Source organism: Vulpes vulpes, chromosome 1 (genome assembly GCF_048418805.1).
Source record: "Vulpes vulpes isolate BD-2025 chromosome 1, VulVul3, whole genome shotgun sequence".
NCBI classification, from domain to species: Eukaryota; Metazoa; Chordata; class Mammalia; order Carnivora; family Canidae; genus Vulpes; species Vulpes vulpes.
Genome location: NC_132780.1, coordinates 156,036,999 through 156,058,879, shown reverse-complemented (window position 1 = coordinate 156,058,879; position 21,881 = coordinate 156,036,999). Strand labels below are relative to the sequence as shown.

The following is a 21,881-nucleotide window of genomic DNA, read 5'->3' as shown; positions in this document are numbered from 1 at the left end:
CCTGAAATGTTCCCAGACTGCTGTTAGTGATTTTGTTCCCTTACTCCACACAGTAAATAATTAATATTTAGTTCAAATCCCAACATCCCCCCTTTCTTCCTCGTGGTTCCAGTCTATTGCTAAAACTTTAACAGAACTGAAGAAAAAAATGCAGAAGTTCACATATGGAAACCATGAGGCAACTAGGGATTACAAAAGAAAAAAAATTCATTTAATAGCCCTAAAATATTCCCATTACAATCTGTTCATTCTACTGGTTTGATGACGACTGATGCTTCTAGAAGTCTGATTTGGGAATTTGTGTAATAGAGTAATCAAATTAACCAAATGTTGCCTGGTTGAAGATCATAAAGGGCTTACTTCCAAGAGCTGGAAAGAATCATTTGTGAGGTTGAAAGTCCTCTTTGTCTGATCAGGGTCCCTCCGTGTTCTCTGGCCTAAACCAGCAGGATGAAAACAGTGTGGGTAAGGGACACAGAGGATTCTTCACAGTGGGCTAGACATTCTTTGTCCAATTCTCCTGATTCCTGTTCTTCCCTTGGAAACCCCATCTTTTCACAGGCTCAGGGTTGCTAAAACACAGACCCCTTGATGTAAATCATAGCTAACAGTTTAGAGAAATAACTTACCTGCCCAGAGGCATGTGATTCTTTCTACAGTGCTATTCAGTAGAATATGAGTTGCCTGTGTAGTTTCATTTTTTTAGTAGCAACATTTTTAAAAATAAAAAAGACAGGTGAAAATTATTTTAACAATATATTTTATTTGACCCAATATTTAATGCATATAAAATATTATTAATAACATATTTTATATTCTTGGGGCACCTAAGTGGTTAAGCATTGAACTCTTGGTTTTGGTTCAGGTTGTGATCTCACAGTCATGAGGCCAAGCCCCACATCAGGCTCCATGCTCAGCACAAAGTCTGCTTAAGACTCTCTCTCCCTCTGCCTCTCCACACTGCAAGCACGTGCCCTCACGTTCTGTCTGTCTCTCTATCTCTCTCTCAAATAAATAAATTTTTTGCAAAAAAAATATTTTACATTATTTTCTCCATCTCAGCCAACCTAGCCACAATTCAAGTACTCAACAGCCACATGTGTTGAGTGTCGACATTATTTGACGGTGTAGCTTTAGACTAAGAAATGTGCAGAGTGTGATGGATTTTTTCCTGTGGGCATAGTTATCTTCAGTCTTCAGTAAACATTGTCCTTCTTTTCAGTGGTATGAAATTGTGTCATAAACTTATTCTTATTGGATACATTTCTGTTCACTGTTTATATAAATACCACACCATTACCTTTTTCCATGACTGACCTATATATTTCCTCACATTTACAATTCAGTGTAAGCTTAGCTCGTTGTTAGATTTCTTGGTGTCATCAAAGTCCTCATTTTTGTTCTTAAAATTTGGTCCTCGCTCTCTCCATCTAATCCAGCCTTCATATTTCATGACTAGAGTGATATTTCTAAGAGGCAACTCTGACCATTGCCCAACCACTCAAAGATTATAGAGAAAATATCAAGCCCTTCATAATCTGACCCTCATCTTACTATCTCATTACTTGTACTTTTTAAACTTCATTTGCTTGTACTTTTCCTTTTTAAACTTCATTCTAAAATTGATGTATGCTGTGAGCTGCTTGAGTATGACACACTGTTTGGGCCTTCCTACCTGAAAATATGCTATTCTTTCTACCTGAAATGATGTTTCCTTTTCATCTGCCAGGTAAATTGCTGCTCATCAGCTTTCAACTCAACTTTCCATCCAGTTCATGTGGATACATTAATTGACCACACACTGGTTCCTTGAGGCTTAGGATGGTGCTTTATTATCTATGTGTTACCAGAATCTAGCATAGAATCTGATAGCGAAATACCTACAAGGTATATCTCTTGATCTAACCTAAATGTAGTACTAAATCAATGAGTAGTCCCAGTTGTAAATTATAAACAGGAAGAAATATTGTTGAGTCATTACTTTAAAAAAAATTCCTCTATTTTAGCATTTAGTTGAATTCTGTCTTTTTTAATGGCAACATCAAAACACTCAGTTTTTTATTTTGTTTCAATTCCAGTACATTTCATTTCCTTCAACCATCCTACCTACAGTACTACTGCAAGCAAAATCCCTGATAGGAAGACCATAGATGTATTGCCCCTGGAACACAAACCATAAATTACTTCATTAGATAAAAAATAAATATAAGAGGTGATATGTCTCACAATCATGTTTTGGATTCTGGTGAGTTTGGGGAAAAAGAACACTTATCCTAGGTCATACCTCCCAAGAATAAACTGATAAGGTTTTTTTAAAAAGATTTTATTTCATGAGAGACACAGAGAGAGGCAGAGACATAGGCAGAGGGAGAAACAGGCTCCCTGGGGGGAGCCCAATGCAGGACTTGCTCCCAGGAACCCAGGATCACGACCTGACCTGAGCCAAAGGCAGACGTTCATCCACTGAGCCACCCAAGTGCCCCTAAACTAATGAGATTGTAGTGAAATCTTATTCAGCTGATTCCATACAGTTACCCTACCTGAATAGTTGTATGAAACAAGCAGAAATAAAAGCCTCTGATAAGTGGAATCACTTTTCCCAGGATAGTACAATTATCTGCTGTATAAACAATTATAACCAGATATAACAAGTGTTTTGTTTTAAGCATTAGGTACCAGAGTGAGGATATTTCTTAAGGCTTATAAAAATTCTAGTTTTACAACTTCCCAGGAGAGGCAACATCTCTTGAGAAGAAGAGAGCAATATAAGGTAATCAAAACAACCTCTTCTTCCCTCTATCAAGCTGCCTTCAACTATTAAAAATAAATCCTAGAAACATCTTTTAATCTGGGAATACCATCCCTAACAGACAGGGATAGGGATCAAAAGCCCCCTTCCCATTTCCTGTGGTCCTTTTTCAGTGGGGAAATAGAAGCCAGTTGGGACTATTTACAAACAAAACAGAGCAGTAAAAGAGAAAAGTTGGAAACAAGATTAGAGGCAGGATGAAAAGAGCCTAGCTGGCTAACAGTACCCCTCAATTAAATTCTATTTTGTCCACACTGGCTCTTGAACTTCGTTTTTAACCATTTTCGGTTTCTACTAAATCTCCCTACGGTTTCAGTCCTATTGAAACCCATGCTTTCATATTTTTAACAAGCATCTTAACAGAGCAAGAAAAAACATATTTTTTGAAACAAAGATTTCTACTTAAAGAACAGTTCTGGTCATCGACAACATGGTGATGGAAAGCGATCTGTTTCCTGCCCATGTCTTGGCCTTCCCACCCCGACCTATGGCTTTGGCTCTCACGGATGTGCAGGACTAGAAAAGCAGAGTTTCGAGCTGTTGAGTTCCTGTCTAAGTCACAGCCAGTGTTCAGATGTCAGATCATGTATACAAAGCACCTGGGCAAATACTTTGCCAGTGATCTTTTTTTTATTTCAAAAATTACTCCTCAAAATATAGGGGTTCGTTTTTTAAGTAAATTCTTCATTATGTATAAAGGGTATGCGAGTGAAAGGTTTATATACAGGATCTCAAAACACTGCACTTCCTTTGTTCTGGTTTTGAAATTCCCCATTGAGTCACTTAGTTGCTCAATGCTGAAGGGCACTTAAGTCTAATTAATGTGATAGTAAACAGAGTCTCTGGCCAGATACATCAGCAAAATATAACCCTCCTTTTACAAGTACATGTGCAGGTTTATTTTAACAATTTGGTTTGGGTTTTTCCACAGCTATTAATATTACTGAGCCCAGGTTCAGTGGCACAGATGCCTTTGGATACACTTCATTCCTGGCTTATTCACGGATCCCAGACATCAGCTTCGGTTATGAATTCCACTTGAAGTTTCAGCTGGCAAATAATCACTCGGCACTGCAAAATAACTTAATATTTTTCACTGGACAGAAGGGCCATGGTAAGATTAATTGAACCCTCTAGGACTTGCTTAGCTCCTTTAAGGATACTTTAGAAAATTTTTCAGGGGTACTCTAATTGGCTGTGGATAAAGGAGACATTTGCCTAAATGTAGCCTCCTCCTGTTTTCTGCCTCAAGCATGTTTCTTGTAATCCAATGCCTTCCAAAGTTCCCTGACCCTTTCTGAAGGAGCCCTGTTCACACTGAGGGCAAGAGTTCCTGCAGGCAAACAGGAGAGCAGAAAAGGGTAATTGTCACATGAGAGGTGAGCTTATTAACTTGTCCTTTCCTCTGTTTCTTTCTGTTTCCATATAGAAGGAGAGAAGGGAAATTCTCAGAAGGAACACCATTTCACCAAGTGTTGTGAAATGGGAATGGTTGCCCTCAAAGGAAACCATTCCAAATTGAAGAAGTGAGTAATTAAGAAAGTGCTCGGCCTGTGGTATACTGCTCCAATGTCCTAGTATTGGTGGGAAATCAACTTATAAGTTAAATTTGTCTGTTTTAAGTAGAAACCAGTTACATCTTGTGTGGAATCAAGGAAGAGCACATATATTTTACTCCCAAGTCGGTAGCTGACTAGTTAAGCAGTTAATCACCTACTTTCTCTGAGTTCAGTATTCTCATCTGTGAAATCAACATATTACACCAGAAAAGGACCTTTCTCTCAACCATCAGTGGTTCTATTGTGCCAGGGTACATAACATATTCTGTTCTTTTCGACTCGTTCAGTGACTGCCTCTAATTTGGAACAGTGGTTTCTGTATTAACACATTTCTGAAAGGAGCTGGGTGGGGTGTCAGCCTCCGACCACTTCTGGGAGGATGGGGGGGGGGGGCACTTTATCATGTGAAGTGCTGTTCACTCCACCTCCAAAGTCTGTCAGAATCTCGGCCCCATCTCTATTGCCAAACTGCATGACCTCCTGGAAGCTGATCTCCCTCCAGACTTCCCCACCTGCAGTCCATTCTCCGAGTCATGGCACGAGTTACTTTTTTTAAAGGCTTGCTCAAAAGCCACCTGTGACTTTCCACTGTACTGAGGATGCAGCCCAACCCTCCCTACCATGTCCTCAGAGGACCTTCAGGATCAGGCCCCTGTCTCCATCTCCAACCTCAAGCTCTCTCAGCCCTGTGCCCCTGTCCACAGGTCTTCTTGCAGTGCCTTAACGCTCAAGCACTTGCCTGTCGCAGAGGCTTTGTATGGGCTCTTTCCTCCGCCTTGACTGGAGATGGCTGTCAGAGCGGTCAAGAGAGCAGGCAGGGAGCCTGGGCATGTAGACTTGGATGCAGTCTCCACCACCGACAGATTATGTGTCAACTTACTCAATGTCTCTATGCCTATTTCCTCACTTGTCAGATGGTCTAATAATTATACATTCTCAAATGGAGTTGTGAGGATTAACGTAGTTCATACGAGAAAAGCACTTAAAACAGAATGGGATTCAGTACACATGGCAGCTTATGTTTTCTCAGGGAGGCCTTCCCCAGCCACCTGCACAAAAGTAGATGCTATCACACTGCATGCAAGTTAGTCTCTACCACAGCTTATCTGTTTTCTTTAAAGTCTATACCTCAATTTAGAATTTTTGTCTATTTTTTAGATAGTTTATTTTTGTCTGTTTCCACTCCTAGAATGGGAGCTCTGTGTGGAGAGAGACCAAGCCAGTCGTCTTCGACTTTATACACCTACACTTAGCACACTGCCTGACCCATAACCAGTACTGAATGAATGAATATGAGAACTGCCACAAAAGCAGATAATTGCATGGCGTGTAAGACAGCAACACAGCCACACAAAGGTTTTAAAAGTAGCTGTTCTTGGGGGTTTCCAGTTCAGATCTTTAACCCATCTTTAACCCACTGCTACCTTCCTCCCATCCATTGGGTCAACCTCCCCTGCCTCTGGGCATTGAGAGTGTGCCTGGCACTTAGAGCACAAACCCTTTGTTACGAACTTTGGTTTGCTAAATTTCTCTCTCAGTTCAGAAAAATGCTGTCCCGGGTATCTCCACATTGCCCACAAAGCCTCTCAAATATCTGCTGAGTGACTGCCAGAAGGCAGGGAAGAAGGGGGAAAAAGAAGGAATTTTTACCCTTGACTCTACTTCGCACATCCTCCATCATATGTCCTTTGATTATATCCTTTTTTTTAAAGATTTTATTTATTTATTTACTTACTTACTTACATATTTACTTATTTATTTATTTAACAGAGAGAGAGAGCACAATGAGGGGGAGCAGCTGGCAGAGGGAGAGAGAGAAGCAGACTCCCCCTTGACCAGGGACCCCACCGTGGAGCTCAATCCCAGGGCCCTGAGATCATGCCCTGAGCCGAAGGCAGACACTTAACTGACAGAACCACCCAGGCGCCCCTGATTATATACTTTTTAATTAGAACCCAAAAGCCACACAAAAAAAAGCCTGGTTGATGAAAAATTCAAATGAGCATTGAAGACCTGGGTCTGTCTTGTTTTAAAACGAATCTTCTAAATTCTGAAAGATTCAGGAGAACCCAAGTAAAGGATAAACAGTTGCCTGTGCAAATGCTGCCACTAACTAATTCCCCAGTACTCTTCCAGGAAGAATCCTTCAAAAATTTCAAAACAAAAACAGACAAGCAAAAAGCAATGTTTTTAACACAGCATTTGTAAAATATGGACTCTTTCTTGTGACATTTTTTGGTCCTCTTTAGTCATCTGCTCTATAGATAAGGAGCGGAATGTTTGTTCATTCTGCACTTGTATTTTTAGGTATAGAATGATTAAATAAAGACTAAATAAAAGGTATATTGTGGAGCTGTTTCCTCTGGAGTGAAAGAGAAAACTGAAATATGCAATTCTACATGAAACCACCTGGGGGAGCAAGAACACAGCTTAAAAATGCAGGTAGCAGGCACTAAAGAGCTTTTTAAGGCAGAGTTCTCTTAAGTAGGACCTCTTCATGCCTGTGCCACGATCACATAAGGGCTCTTGTTAAAATACTAATTCCCAAACCTTTTTGAATTAAAAAAAATAGAATTTTATCAAGCACGTTGGGTGCTTTTTATGTAAATAATGTTTGAGAGCAACTAGTCAAAACCTCCAGGGACCAGCTAAATTAGACCATATTTAGAAAAGGACTGAGATATGTAATTACTGCCCATAATGTCATATGTTGGGATAACTCATCAATTTATGTCACATAAAATTCTTAATTAAAAAATACACATTCCTGTAAAATATAATGGTTATAATTAATATCAACCATACAATTTGCTGTTGTCTATTTTATGTAAGAAACTATGATCTAAGTGTTTTGGTTTTTTTAAAAGATTTTATTAATTCATGAGAGACAGAGAGACAGGCAGAGGGAGAAGCAGGTTCCTTGCAGGGAGCCCAATTCAGAAGTCCATCCCAGGACCCCAGGACCATGACCCGAGCCAAAGGCAGATGCTCAATCACTGAGCCACCCAGGCGTCCCCTAAGTCAGTGTTTTTAACAGTGTTATCTCCACACTTAGATGTGTTTCTTAATTATTTGGTAACATCAGTCTCCTACCTGCTCATTGGTTGTTACCCCTAAAATCACCATTTCCCATGCCGCCTTTGTCTTTCTCAGGTTAAAAGATGCACAAAGCCTCAGAGTTTATATAAATAAAATGTAAGCCAACCTCTAATTTCTGACACATCCATATAAAAAGGCAAAGGACCTTCATTGCCCAACACTGATATTATTCCTCCAAGTTTCCCAAAGCTAAGCATTTATTTTGCCAGATTTCATTCTCATTGAACACTGGACAAATCACCCTGTCAGACATTTCACTTGAAAATGTCTCTCCTGACTTGTGATTGTAACCTAACCTAATCCCATTCCTGTGTTTCTGCAGTCATATTTGACATTTCCTTTATTAGCTCCTCTTCCTTCCTGACGCCTTACTCCCTCATAGTGTACGTCTTATAGTTTGGCTCTTCCAGAAACCACACCATGTCCCACAGTGGTCCACAGGTGATTACAGTATCTTCCCCTCCTTTATCCCTTCTGCAGGCAACTGCCATTAATAAACCTTATGCTTCAGCTACAAACCCAGAAGTCATCTAGGTTTCTCCCTTTATTCATTTTGACAAATATTTGCTGGCGCCCTCAATGAGGCATTCTTTTAGGTACTGGTGATACACTTATGAATATTGTCTTCTCTTCATTTTGTCGCCCATGTTCTATCAAACTCCAAAGTCTGTCCATCTTACCTCCCAGTTGCTTTTTGTATTTTCTGCTTCTTGACTCTTTCTTCTCCTCATTTGGGCCCAGTCTATCACAGACTATTGCAGGAGCAGCAGCCTTCTTCCCAGGCTCCCTGCCAGTCATGCGTCTCCTCCCCTCTGTTCCCCACTTTGCTACAGCAGATCATTCTAACATTCAAATCCAAACTTACCTTGCCTAATCAGCATGCTTCATCACAACGTACACACCTAATAAGATCCTTCACATAATATGTATAGACATTTATCTGGCCCCTGGCTATTACACAATCTCCTTTTCCTTCAGTCTGCCCTATAGCTGGCTGTATTGGCACATGTGAACATTCTGCATCATGTTGCCATGTCCTCCATTACTATGCTTTTACCGAGGCTGTTCCATCTTCCTAAGCCACCCACACTTCACTTTCATGCCTCCAAAATACTTCTATCCTATAAGACACAGCTCAAAAATCATTCTTCTTAGAAGTCTTTAATCCTTCAGGAAAATTCAAGAATTAATTAATTTCACTTCAGTTTGCTGGGAACTGTTATCCTATCTTCTTTGTGTCCGGATCTCTTTGGGAACCACAACAATGGCTTTATATATATATATATATATATATATATATATATATATATATATAAAGTGTATATATATATATAACTAGAGTGGCCGTCACATGTAGACACCCATTACAGTTTTTTAAAGAATAGATGGAAAAATCCATGGTCCCTGTTACACTAAAACTTAAAATCGATTCAGGGAGTCACAACATGTATGTACTTAAGATTTTGTTAACTAACAATACTAAATCAGAGCTAAGAAGCCATGTCCAGGATACATAGCATCCATCACAGTGTCTCATGCATGCATATCAGGAACATAGACATCACTGAATGAAAAGAGGCACGTAACTGATACAAAAGATGGAATTCAGAAAGTAGAGCTCTCACCCAAGTAGAACAGTCAAGGAATTTGTTTAGTGTGCTTCTCTTTGTGAGCCTTCCATTTCAACTAGTCCTCTACAATTAGCACTAGAGCAGCCCCACTGGCATTTCCATTCCCATTCCCTCCCAGCCTGAGCCCAGTTAGTCCCCAGCCCAACAGTCTGTATAAGCAGCCAGTTTATTCCATTGCCCTCATTACCTCTATCTTTACAGCTTTCTATTGCCTGGAATGCGTGACCCAGTTCACTTTAATTAATTTTAAAAATTATTTTTTAATATTTTTATTTATTTGAAAAGAGAGAGTGTGCACATGCGAGCAGGGGTAGGGGCAGAGGGAGGGAGTCCTCAAGCCGACTCCCCACTGAGTGCAGAGCCCCACTCAGGGCTTGATCACACAACATCCTCCAATGAATTTGGGTCTCCTTACAGCCTATCAACACAAAGCCTATATATAGAACTTAGAGGTTTTTTCTTTTTCTTTTTTTTAGAACTTGGAGTTTATGTCCCATAATAATTATATACTTCTTTGTCATTTACAACCACGACTTCGAATCATATGAAGCTACCAAATTCATAAATCAAAAACATTAAAATAGTGGCAATTTCCTAATCTTAATCTTGTCCCTTGGCAAGATTAATCTTAAATCCCTTTTAGACAATCCCTGTCTTTAATATATTTTGTATCCCCAACTGCATCATTCTCAGGATTGGCACTGTGTGAGAAATCAATAATTACATATTTATTGATTCTTTCACTAACCGAAAGACTCTGAAGACAGAGACTATCCTGGTTAGCTTGTAATACTGTATATCAAGATTGATGTGGACTGTAGTGAAGAAGGTAGGGCCTAAATAAAGGATAGAGGGGGCACATGTATCTCTGTTCACATCATTGAAATGTAAGTTAAAATCTCAACATTAGCCTTTATTAAAAAGGTATAATACAGTGATACAATTTTTCAAAAAAACGTATATAACTTCTGGTTCTTTGATCTATGTACCTAAGTGCTTTGTGTGCATAGCTTCCTGTCAGTTCGTAGCATGTAGGTCTTCTATGCTGCAGTAATTAACTAGGAAAGGTTACCTCATATTTCATGCCAAATAATATCTTATTTACTTCAAGCCCTTGGTTATTAACTGTAACAGAAATAAGAGCGCATAAATATAGCTTGATGTTTTTCTGGGGGAAAAGATGAAATGAATGTCATCTACAGTACAGAAAAAGAAAAATGAAGGGGGGAGCGCATCACAAAATCCAATCAGCTCAGCCTGTTTTTTATAGAGCTTTGATTCAGATAGGGCAGAAGGAAGATGCCTGATGAATGAGAGAGCAGGTTGTAGCCAATTCCTTAATATAACACATCTCCCAATTCCATTGTACTGAGGCATTCTGGAACATAACTGACAGTGTATGCTCCTACCCAATATTTTCTACTATAGAAGAATGTTCATTATTTTCTTCTGTAATCTCATCAGAATGAGTAGAAATTATGAGAATTTCTTCCTGACAACCTCAAACTATCAAATCTTAACTGTTGTGAAATTAAATATCCTGGACGATGATGTCAAAGTTGTCAGAGTTATTAAATAATTTGAGTTCTTATGGCTGTCCAAAAGAAGTTAAACTAATTCACATAACTGACTGAGAAATACATGAAAATTGTCACATTTGACCAGTACTTAAAGAGCATTGAAATGACAAAAATATGTAGATCCCTGCAAATCCTCTGGCCTTTATTATTTATTTTTTGTTTTTTTTTAATATTTTATTTATTTATTTATTTAGAAAAAGAGTGCACGTGCAAGCAGGGGGAGGGGCAGGAGAGAATCCTCAAACTGACTCTGCACTGAGCAGAGCTGGAGATCACGACCTGAGCCAAAATCAGAGGTCTGATATTTAACCAAATGAGCCATCCAGGAGCCCCCCCACCTTTTTTAATTTATATGGAAGGAAATGTTCATTTATGCATAGTTCAATGTGCATAAGCTTGATCACAGAAAAGAACATCCGGGGATCCCTGGGTGGCGCAGCGGTTTGGCGCCTGCCTTTGGCCCAGGGCGCGATCCTGGAGACCCGGGATCGAATCCCACGTCGGCTCCCGGTGCATGGAGCCTGCTTCTCCCTCTGCCTGTGTCTCTGCCTCTCTCTCTCACTGTGTGCCTATCATAAATAAATAATTTAAAAAAATTTTTTTTAAAAAAAAAAAAGAACATCCCCAGGGCAAATTGCAAATCCATCCACTACAAGCCCACATTTTCACTCTTTGTTCTACACCTCCAATGAGCACCTTATGGAAACTCAAGTGTACCCACAAACTGGTGTTTACATCCCTTATTTTCATGATCTCATCTCTGACAGCAAACAGCAAGAGAGACCCAGACTTCCCACTTTTTCTAGTCTCAGCTCTTTTTGGTCAAAACATAGAAAAATATGGGCCATGTGTAGCCTCAGAAAATGTGGTGTATCACATTCTCATGTGCTTTGAGCACAACATTGCATTGGTTATTGCTGTCATCCTTCACTCACTGTCTGTTCACCAGCACAGCTGGAAGCCAGGACATCATCTTGACTTGGCCACAAACAGTAGCTAGTTTACATTGCCTACATTTTAATCATTTAATCTCCTGAAGTAGAAACTACATGGTCTCCTTGTACACAATGAGAGTGTACACAACACTCTCTGATGCTTTCAGAGCTCTAGAATATCTTTAGTTTAATGGTCATATCTACAGAACAGGAAGCTGAAAGTTTGCCACTATGATTACAAGCTGTACAGTACAGGGACACCTGGGTCCAGCAGTCGGTTAAGCATCAGACTCTTGGTTTACAGCTCAAGGTCATGATCTCAGGGTCATGAGATTGAGCCTGTGTGGGGCTCCTGGCTCAGTGGGGAGTCTGCTTCTCTCCCTCTCCCCTCACCACTCCCCGACTCTCTCTCTGTCTTCCTCTAAAATAAATATTTTTTAAAAAAAGAGAGAAGCTGTACAGTACATATCATAAGATAAACCGAGAATGTAAGCTCCTTATGATTTCATTCAAAAACCTCCACTTATCTTTTTTTTTTAAGTAGCAACATGGGGCATGAGTTCATGACCCCTGAGATTAAGACCTGAGCTGAGGTCAAGAGTCGGACGCCTAACGGACTGAGCCACCTAGGCATCCCAAAACCTCCAGTCATCTTAATTTTAGTTTAGCACCCACTAAAGCAGATATCATCACTGAATATGGAGTAAAAATGGCTTCAATATCTAGAATCCTGAACCACTCAATATGTATTGTTCCAGTAGGTGAGACTTTCATTCTCTTGGGTCTTATTTCTCACACGTCAAGCTAGATATATTTTTGCTTTGCATCACATTAGCTTCATTCTAATTTCATAAGCTTCTTCCATTATTTTGCTGAAATCATTCACACCTCTCTCTTTACTCATATCTAATTTAGCTTCCTCTCTGAAAATTGTCTATACCCTCTCATGACCATTTGAACAGTCAACTAAAGCTTAATTATGTGTCCAAAGTCAAGAATATTTCATTAAAAGGCAGTTTTCTTCTTTCAGAAATATAAAAGCTTCATAAGCCCTAGAATAATAGTCACATACCCTCACAAAGTATCTGTACACAAGGACTGGCTTTTCAGAAAAGAACTCCCACCAGGAACCAGGACCATTCGCCAAGCAGGTTTCACTGGACCAGAAAGTCACAGAATCATCTTGGTGGCTCCTCTCCCATCTATTCTTTCACTCAGGACAGGAAAGCTAGAAGGGAAAAGAAAAATCCACTTGTCACTTAGAATTTTTGAATCCATTTGCAAGGATCATATAAAACACTCTAAGTTATTGCTAGCGACAGTCCTGTGATAGTATTATCATCACCATTTTTTCAGAAGAGAGGGAGAAGGAGAAATGGGCAGCCAGAAGTTCAATGAGTAAAGAGCCTTTGTGATACTGGGACACTGCTTACCTCTGCGGGCTCCAGGTACAGTATCATTTTGAGAGAGGTAAATTAGATTTAATACATGATAATACTTCACCAAACTGGAAGAATAGTTTGAAGAAATAATACAAATTACATTTGCTTTCTGTAGTTATAAATCAAAATTTCATTCTAAATAAAATACTTCAGAAAGTTTTTTTTTCTACTGGAATTAAAAGGTTGTTGGACACCTGAACAAGAATTATCATGCTTCTGTGACATAAAAGTCTCAATAAGAGGGATGCCTGGATGCCTCAGCAGTTGAGCATCTGCCTTTGGCTCAGGGTGTGAGCCCAGTCCGGGATCAAATCCCACATCAGGCTCCCTGTGAGGAGCCTGCTTCTCCCTCTGCCTGTGTCTCTGCCTTTCTCTGTGTCTCTCATGAATAAATAAATAAAATCTTTTTTTTTAAAGGCTCAATGATAACCTTTAAGTATGGTGAGCACTGAAATACACAGGGATTTTACAGCACTGTCTATATTCATGTTTTAGTTTCTCAATACGCCCCCTTAGAGCAACCAAGGAACAGCCCAAGAATCCCAGGAAAAGCCTTCCAACAGTTCTGAATCCTCACCGGGGCACCTGAGAATGAGCTTCTATCCTTTTTTTTTTTAATTCATGAGAGACACAGAGAGAGAGAGAGAGAGAGAGAGAGAGAGGCAGAGGGAGAAGAGAAGCAGGCTCCATGCAGGGAGCCCAACGTGGGACTTGATCCCGGGTCTCCAGGATCACGCCCTGAGCTGAAGGCAGATGCTCAGCTGCTGAGCCACCAAGGCATCCCCGAGCTTCTACCTCTTTGCAGGCCAGTGGTTCTGATTTCTGGGGTATCCTTCTGAGCAGACCAAGTGAGAGCATATGTACATTCAGCTTTATGATTTACAACAGACAGTGATTGACCAAAATCAGTGGGAGAAACAGCAAGACAGGTTCTCCCAGAAATTATCTCCAATGCATAGGCTTGGGTTAATTCTTTTATACATGAGTCTTATTCTTCCTTTTAAGGACTTTGTTGATGAATCAGTGGTTCCAACCACTAGCTACTCTTCTCCAGGTCTTCCTACAAGGTGAAGCTAATGAGACCAACACTAATTACTGTTACTGAATTTGCCTGGTGTTTTTCTCATAAAAATTCCTTTACAATCACCATATGGTATGCCAGCACGCTACTAAGGTCTACCTATTTTCTCTCTTTGTTTTTGTCTCTCTCTTCATTCAGGTCAAAGTGACCTGTATGATTTTTCCTGGGCTTACCATCTGAAACCTTTGATACCCTCCTCCCTTCTATATATAGATTTCTGCTTCCTGTCCATGCTTGCAAGTTAATCAGAGGCTATACTGATATGGTCCAGCCAGGTTGGAGAGCTGCTGGTATAAATACTAAAACCTTTAGGTTTTTTTTCTTTTAAGATTTTATTTATTTATTTATTTATTTATTTATTTATGAGAGACACAGAGAGAGAGAGAGGCAGAGACACAGGCAGAAGGAGAAGCAGGCTCCATGCAGGAAGCCTGACGTGGGACTCAATCCCGGGTCTCCAGGATCACACCCTGGGCTGAAGGTGGCGCTAAACAACCGAGCCACCGGGGCTGCCCAAACCTTTAGGTTTAAAAACAAACTACAAGCAAATACAGTAAAGTTCAACCTCTTTGATCTTTCCTTCCAGATAATCCATGGCAGCATCCTTCACCTTGTTTCCATTTTTTGTAATTGAAGTATAGTCTATACCCTATGTTACATTAGTTTCAGGTATGCAACATGGCAATTCATATGATTCATAGGTTGCTATGCCCACAAGTGTAGATGCCATCTGTCACCATACAACACTATTACAGAACCCCATTGACTACATTCCCTATGCTGGATGTCTTATCCTGGTGACTTACTCATTCCATAACTGCGAGCCTGTACCTCCCACTCCCCTTCATCCATCTTGCCCATCTCCCCATTTACTCCCTTCCAATAACCATCAGTTCGTTCTCCATATTTAAGGGCCTGTTTTTGCTTCTTTTGTGTGTCTGTTTGTTTTGTTTTCTAGATTCCATATATAACTGAAATCATGTAGCATTTGTCTTTCTCTGCCTGACTTTATTCACTTAGCATAATACCTTCTAGGCCCATCCATGTTGTTGAAAAATAGCAAGATCTCATTCTCTTTATGGCTGAATAATATTCTGTGTGTGTGTGTGTGTGTATCTCACATAACCTATATCCATTCATCTATCAATGGACACTTCCATATCTCAGCAATTATAAATAGCACTGCAGTAAACATAGGGGTACATGTATCTTTTCAAATTAGTGTTTTCATTTTCTTTGGATAAATACCCACTAGTGGAATTACTGGGTCATGTGGTAATTCTATTTTTAGTTTTTTTAAGGACCTCCATAATGACTTTCACAGTGGCTGCACCAGTTTGCATTCCCATCCACAGTGTACAAAAGTTCCTTTGTTTCCATTATTTATCATTGTTACCCTGGCCACCATCCCTCTCTTTATTTAGACTGTCCTTGCTTCTCTTGCTAAGTCACTGTTCTCTGTCCATTATGAGGCCAGATGCTTTTCTGACCACAGCATCTCATCTTCTTCCCCCATGAGATCTCCTGTAAGCAACATTATGAGTTGTTATAATGCTAAATATGGTTCTCCAACACATGGCCCACTTCAGAGCTCTCTGCTAAACAATATTTGTGGAACTGAATAATGACTCTTCTTTCTAGCCAAAGAGAGACCAAGTTTGTTTGGTTTTAGTTTTTTTCTGTACATTCTAAAAGGATTTCTATTCACTTCCTAGATCTTGTTATTCATAGCTACTATTCATCCAAAGTTATCTCCTATTGTTTCCTTCCTCCCCCTTTACCACTTGCACAACATAATCTCACTAAATCCTTCCTTCTTAGCATCAGCTACTAAATAATATCCAACAAATATTCCTTGCTTTGTCTGAAAATCTTCTTCCTAAGCCTGGTTTCATTAAGGTTCACTCTGGCTTTAGGTTCTGCATGCCAAGTGAGCTTAGTTCCAATTCTTTTTATGAACAAACTCACTGTGTCAATCACTAAAAATCTCTAATAGTATAAATGCCAAATATCATCTGTAACTTTGTCAATTGACAAATGTAAAAATAGAAATTGCCCAAATATTTCTCAGAGCTACTCATAGAGTAATGTGATAAAGGAACACTTAAATTTGAGTCTGCAATTCAATTAGTGGTAGTTGTTTGAAATATGTCATTGTTAATATTATTACATGCTTTAAGGCAAGAAATTTTCACTTCAGTAAATGTCACAGGAAAGTTGACATAAGACATATAAATGGTTGCTAACAAACCATACCCACAAGTCCCTTCACTTCACCTACATGGTTGACCCTCAAAAAAATTTCAGTTAGATCAGAGTAATACACTGAAACAATCAGTCTATAGGTTTAAGAAAAAGAAAAAAGAAAAACTCTACAGTTGTCCCTGACCCCAAAGGTTAACTGAGAACAGATGCATACTCCTGCCTAAGGGCCAAGCATACCTGCTTCCCAGGCTTTGTACTGATGAAGTAGGAGAAGAAAACAGAATACACAAATCTCAGGTCAGGCCTAGTCAAGGAGAAAAGAAAAAAAATGCACCTATTGAGAACCTACCATGTGCTGGGTTAGCACTGTACTAATATTAAATATCACTTAATCCTTAGAAAACTCCTAAGAGATATTATTATTCCCCTTATTCCTCAGAAAGGAACACAGGAAGAGCTGGTTGTGGTAGGAGGTGGCACAGCTCCAGCCAGACACATGCTTCTTTTTCTCTGCTACATGGACAGTGATTAAGAGTATAGGCTCTGGCATCAGGGTGACTTCAGATGCAGGCTCTGCCACCTAGCAGCTATGTGACCTTTAATGGTCCCATATGTACCTCAGTATCACCCCACAAACCCTGACGCAGATCTGCCCCCACAAGTCTTAGCACCTCATCTACCTACAGAGTCTCCCAACAGCCTCAGATGCACAGATTAATAGTGTTTTCATTGCTTGCTCTTCTCTCCCAGTTTGTTATATGAAGGCAACAAAGATTCCCCCCTCAGGCATGGCTATGTTTTGTGGGGCCCATTAGAAAATGAAAATTCAGGGTCTCTTGTTTAAAAAGCAAAGAAAAAAATGCCATTAGAGGTACTGAAAGTATTTCTTTTCTTCAGTGGTCTCTCAACCTTTTATGGTGTCTTTTAGTTGCTATTTATTTCAGTGTAAGTTAAGAAAAATTAAAATATTAAATTATTAACAAGACTTTTATCATTCATTTTTATATCATGAAATGCCGGTTTAAAATGCAAATATCAGAGCATTTAACTCATTTGCAGAATCACCAAAATTGGTGTTTTGTAGCTTGTACCTGCATGTGTAATTTTTTCTTACCAGAATGCTAGAGATGCTGCACAAAATCAAGTCAACTTATCTTCATTTCACTTCTTGAAACACCCATGTTCTGTCAACATTCTCTCCTTTCACTTACTGGGGGCTAAGGAAGGACTGAAAAGAAATATATCTATGGACTCCCTTCTCTCCCTTTAGGTCAGTGTCACCATTTTCAGTGTAAATCATTAGCCAATGCAGACAAGTAATGAGAGTAAGAAAGGAATGCGAAGGCACCTTGATCTTTCAAGTTCTAAGATCACCATTGCCTCTCTGTGCTGGAAGCAACTTTGTGGTTCAAATAGAAAGCATAACCTCTTGGGGTGGTCAGCACCATACCTATGCAGTCTTTAGACACAACACATTTATCTTATTAGTAGTACTACTATTAATACTAATAATACTAGTATATAATCGTATAATTAGTAGCAGTAGTTGTCGTCGTAGTAATACTAATACTACTAATAATAATCGTACACTGTGGCTCTCAACCCTGGCTGCGTATCACGCTCACCTGATGAGCTTCCAAAAATAACCCAGCTCACAGCCCATGGCAGACCCTCAAGAAAAGCACAGGTAGATTCAAGTACTTCTAAATATTTGTCTTCCATTTTCCAATGCCTTGGGAAGCCCATCTCCCTACACTATCTAGAAACCCCCACCCCTGCAGATCTTCCTCTCCTTTACCTTGCTTAGACTAACAGCAGAGGCCAAGGAAGCATACAACATCAACCTTAAAAGTGTAGGAGAGGGAGGCTGTGCACACTCACAACAAACTTTGTCCATGTCCAAGGACTTGCTTTTTTTGCCCGCTGATTAAACTTCTTACTTCTATCAGGCCTCATATTTTTCCTCTGAGCAGAAGTATTTGCCTTAGTTTCCTACATGCAGACCTCAGTATTAAGTCCACAAACACACCTTTCAGAAACTGAATGATATATTTGGGTTCCTCCTCCCTGTGGACAGACCTCTTATGTCCACCTAACTCAGAAGCTCTGCCTTAACCTACATTTGTTCTGCCCACTTGCTGGCAGCATTGACCATCTCCAGTGTTCTATATGCTACCGGATCTACTGCCAGAACCCTTCTCTAGTGTCTGATGTTGGTTCTCTTCCAACCGCCTTCCCCTTTTTCCACGGGTCTGTATGAGCTGTATTCTGAACGCTCTGGGTCCTCACTGTTCTCTATGGATGGTCCTGAGCTAATGGAGAGAGAATGAGAAAAGGGAACATAGACACAACCCACCTTTAAGTGGTCATGGGGGTATGGCCAAGAGCTTTTGTAAGAAAACAATTATAGCATATCCTGAGCAATTATGGAAATACAATTTTTAAAACTCTCTTCAAATCATAGACTTTCAAAGCTGATACTCGGTTATCTCAATTTATTGAATCTCCTCAACTATCAGAGCAGTTCTACTCTATTATAAAGTTCTATGTATTGTAAAGTGTACACTGAATTTCGTTCAAACAAAAAGATGTTAATCCCAACGTTTTAGGTATTGATCATTCCCCTCAGCTGGCAAGAACCCTTGTGGCTTCAAAGAAAAACTTTTCGGTGTTCACAAAATTTCTAAGGGTGTGAACAACAATACCCAGACACAGACATACCTGAGTGCCGATGAGAGGCTACATGTCTATTATACCTTCCTATATGCTGGTCTATACCTCAGAACTAGACAATAAAGTGAAGCTGACTATAAACCTGAATTATCTCTCAGCATGCATGCCTCACATGTCTTTTCATCCCAGGGTTGAACGGAGATGACTTCCTGGCTGTGGGTCTGCGCAATGGCAGTGTCATTTATACTTACAACCTGGGATCGGGCATGGCAAGTATCAGCAGTGATCCCCTCGATCTGAGCCTTGGCATCCACTCAGTCCGTCTGGGGAGGCTCCTCCAGATGGGCTGGCTGAAGGTAAAATGTCATCCCTTCATCTATCCCACAGCTTTGCGGAGCATTGCCATATATCATTGGATCTGTGCAATAGAGACGAGAGGCAAGAGGCCCATGCTGCCTGCCCCATGCAGATCCCAGACCAGTGCTCACAGCTGAGGATGAGAAGCATGCTTGCAATTAAGTGGTGTGGGGATAAGTAAAAGGGATGACTAATGTAGATAAGGTGAGAGAGAGCGCTCAGGAAATGCTCCCCTACAAAGGTGATGCTTGAGCACAACTGCAAATAAATAGGAGTTCAGAAAAACAACAGCAGCTAGTGTGTGTTGAAGAATGCAAGTAGTTCAGTGTGGCTCTGGGGTAGGGAGGAGCGAAAGAGGTGGTTAGTTGGTGGCCCAGGTCTGTATTATCAAAGGACTTCGATGTCATGCTAAGAAGTTAGATTTTTATCAAGAGCTATGGAGAACAACTGAGAAATTAAGAAGGGGGGTTGAGTACCACAGTGGAGTAACTTTTTTTGATAAATTACTCTGGTGGTTGTATTGAGAATGGAAGGGGAGGGAGCAAGGGTAGAAGGAGGAAGACCAGCCGGATGCCAGCTCCTGATCTTTGGAGAACTGTGATTTTGATTGAAATGCAAAACCATGACTGCAATATTAATATATCCATGGTAACAGACACCAGCAGAGAAGCAAAGAATAGAGTGGTGAGGTGTTTTTTATTTTTTCAAAATTCAGGTCTTTGTGAATTTTTCATGCCAAGTTAATGGGAAATAACAAAAAACAGTATCTTAACAGTTCACCCTGGGGAATTAATTCCTTTTTTAATAGGTTTTGAATTCTTTTCCTTTTGAAGGTAGATGATCATAAAAATAAATCCATCATCTCCCCGGGAAGACTGGTTGGTCTCAATGTCGTCAGTCAGTTTTATGTAGGTGGCTACAGTGAATACATACCAGATCTCTTACCCAATGGAGCCGATTTTAAAAATGGCTTTCAAGGTAAGGCTTGGATAGTTTTTACACTCTACCTACCAGTTTCAAATTCTGAGACAAGAAAAAACTTTAAATAATACATTTCTAGTTCCAAAACTAGAAAAATGAACTGCTTTCTAATCAGACTTAATCAAAGTTTAATTTTAATGGAAAGCATTCAGTGACTGTTTATTCATCGCTTCCTACCTATGTACTACATGTTTAGTATGTTTCAGTAAAGAAAACAAAGATCCCTGCACTTGTGAGTTTGCATTCCAATGGGGTAAAGGCAATAAACACTAAAAATGATGAATAAGTAAATTATATAGTAGTATGAGCTGATAAACTCTGTAGGGGGAAAAAAGAAATGTAGAGCATTATGGCGAGGAGGATCGGGGCATGGCTAATTTTTTTTATACAGGGTGCTTTTTAATATAGAGCAAGCAAGATAAACCTCATGGAATCACAGTAAAAATTGAAACTCCAACTAACTTTGGAATACATTTGATGTAAAGGTGAGAGACAGACTGCAGCTAACTGATCCATACCACCAAGGTGTGGACCATAGAGGCCACCACACGTCAAGAGGGTTATTATGCTTGAGCAAGTAATTGTATGACCATAGTCTGTCTCCCTGTGCTCAGGAAAGGAAATAGACGCAGAACTTCTCCCACAAAGCTGACTTCTAGTAGACTTATAAAATAAAGACATGCTTCAAATTATTATAGTAGAGCATTTGGTGAGACTAAGCTTTTTGATGGATCCTAGTCTCAGAATATTTGGTCAAGGAGCTGTTTGTTACAGTGTCCTCAGCCACCCACCCATGACCAACCCACTCTCTGGCCGGAATCAAGGAATGGGGACAGGATGTGATGCACATCTCTGCAAGATAGGAGCTGCCATCAACAGCCATCTCAGGCACTTGAGTTCTCTGCCTGCCTGGCAGCATCCTTTTCCTCACCTTCACCGACTTCTGCCTAAACATGGATGTAGGAACCCACATATGTGAAACATGTGAAAGCAACGCAGCCAATCCAGCATCATACAAGTTCCTCTTCCAGCAAAATGAGTTCCTTCTGCCAAGGTTCTCCAAGAAACTTTTTCTTTGATTATGTCATCAGTGTGGATTCTCAGAAGGGTGTCTTATACAAGAGTTTAAAGCCTATTAAGGCACTGTGCTAAATATAATAATCCGACAGTTCTTTCTCAGCAGGAGATAATCTGAAAAGGATTGTAAGGGCATGACAAATCCATGAGTTCTTGAAAACACTATTTTCACAAAAAGGGATGGGTAAACTTATGAATGTGAAGAAGCACATCTACTCGGTGAAGTGGAGATCCTGGGAGGGGTCATCAAAACTTGGTCATTTATTCACAGACAAATGCTTACATAAATACTCTGGGTGTACCATCAAGGATAAGAGCATAGACGCAGAAACCCAACTGGCTGGATACACACCCCAGCTCTGCCACCTACAAGCCTCATGACCTTGGCTAGTCACCTCTCTGTGCCTAGCTGTGCCTCTTACCTATAAAATGGGATAATAATAGCACTTCTC

General features: G+C 40.0%; 1 protein-coding gene across 1 annotated transcript in view; it reads left to right on the top strand.

Moving 5' to 3' along the window:
- Window positions 1–21,881, top strand: part of LOC112914100 (eyes shut homolog) — a 1,106,577-nt gene that overhangs the window by 1,024,819 nt on the left and 59,877 nt on the right. Inside the window, 3 exon segments of the mRNA XM_072749029.1 lie at window positions 3,741–3,923; window positions 19,204–19,370; window positions 20,205–20,349. Coding sequence (XP_072605130.1) covers window positions 3,741–3,923; window positions 19,204–19,370; window positions 20,205–20,349 — 495 coding nt within the window.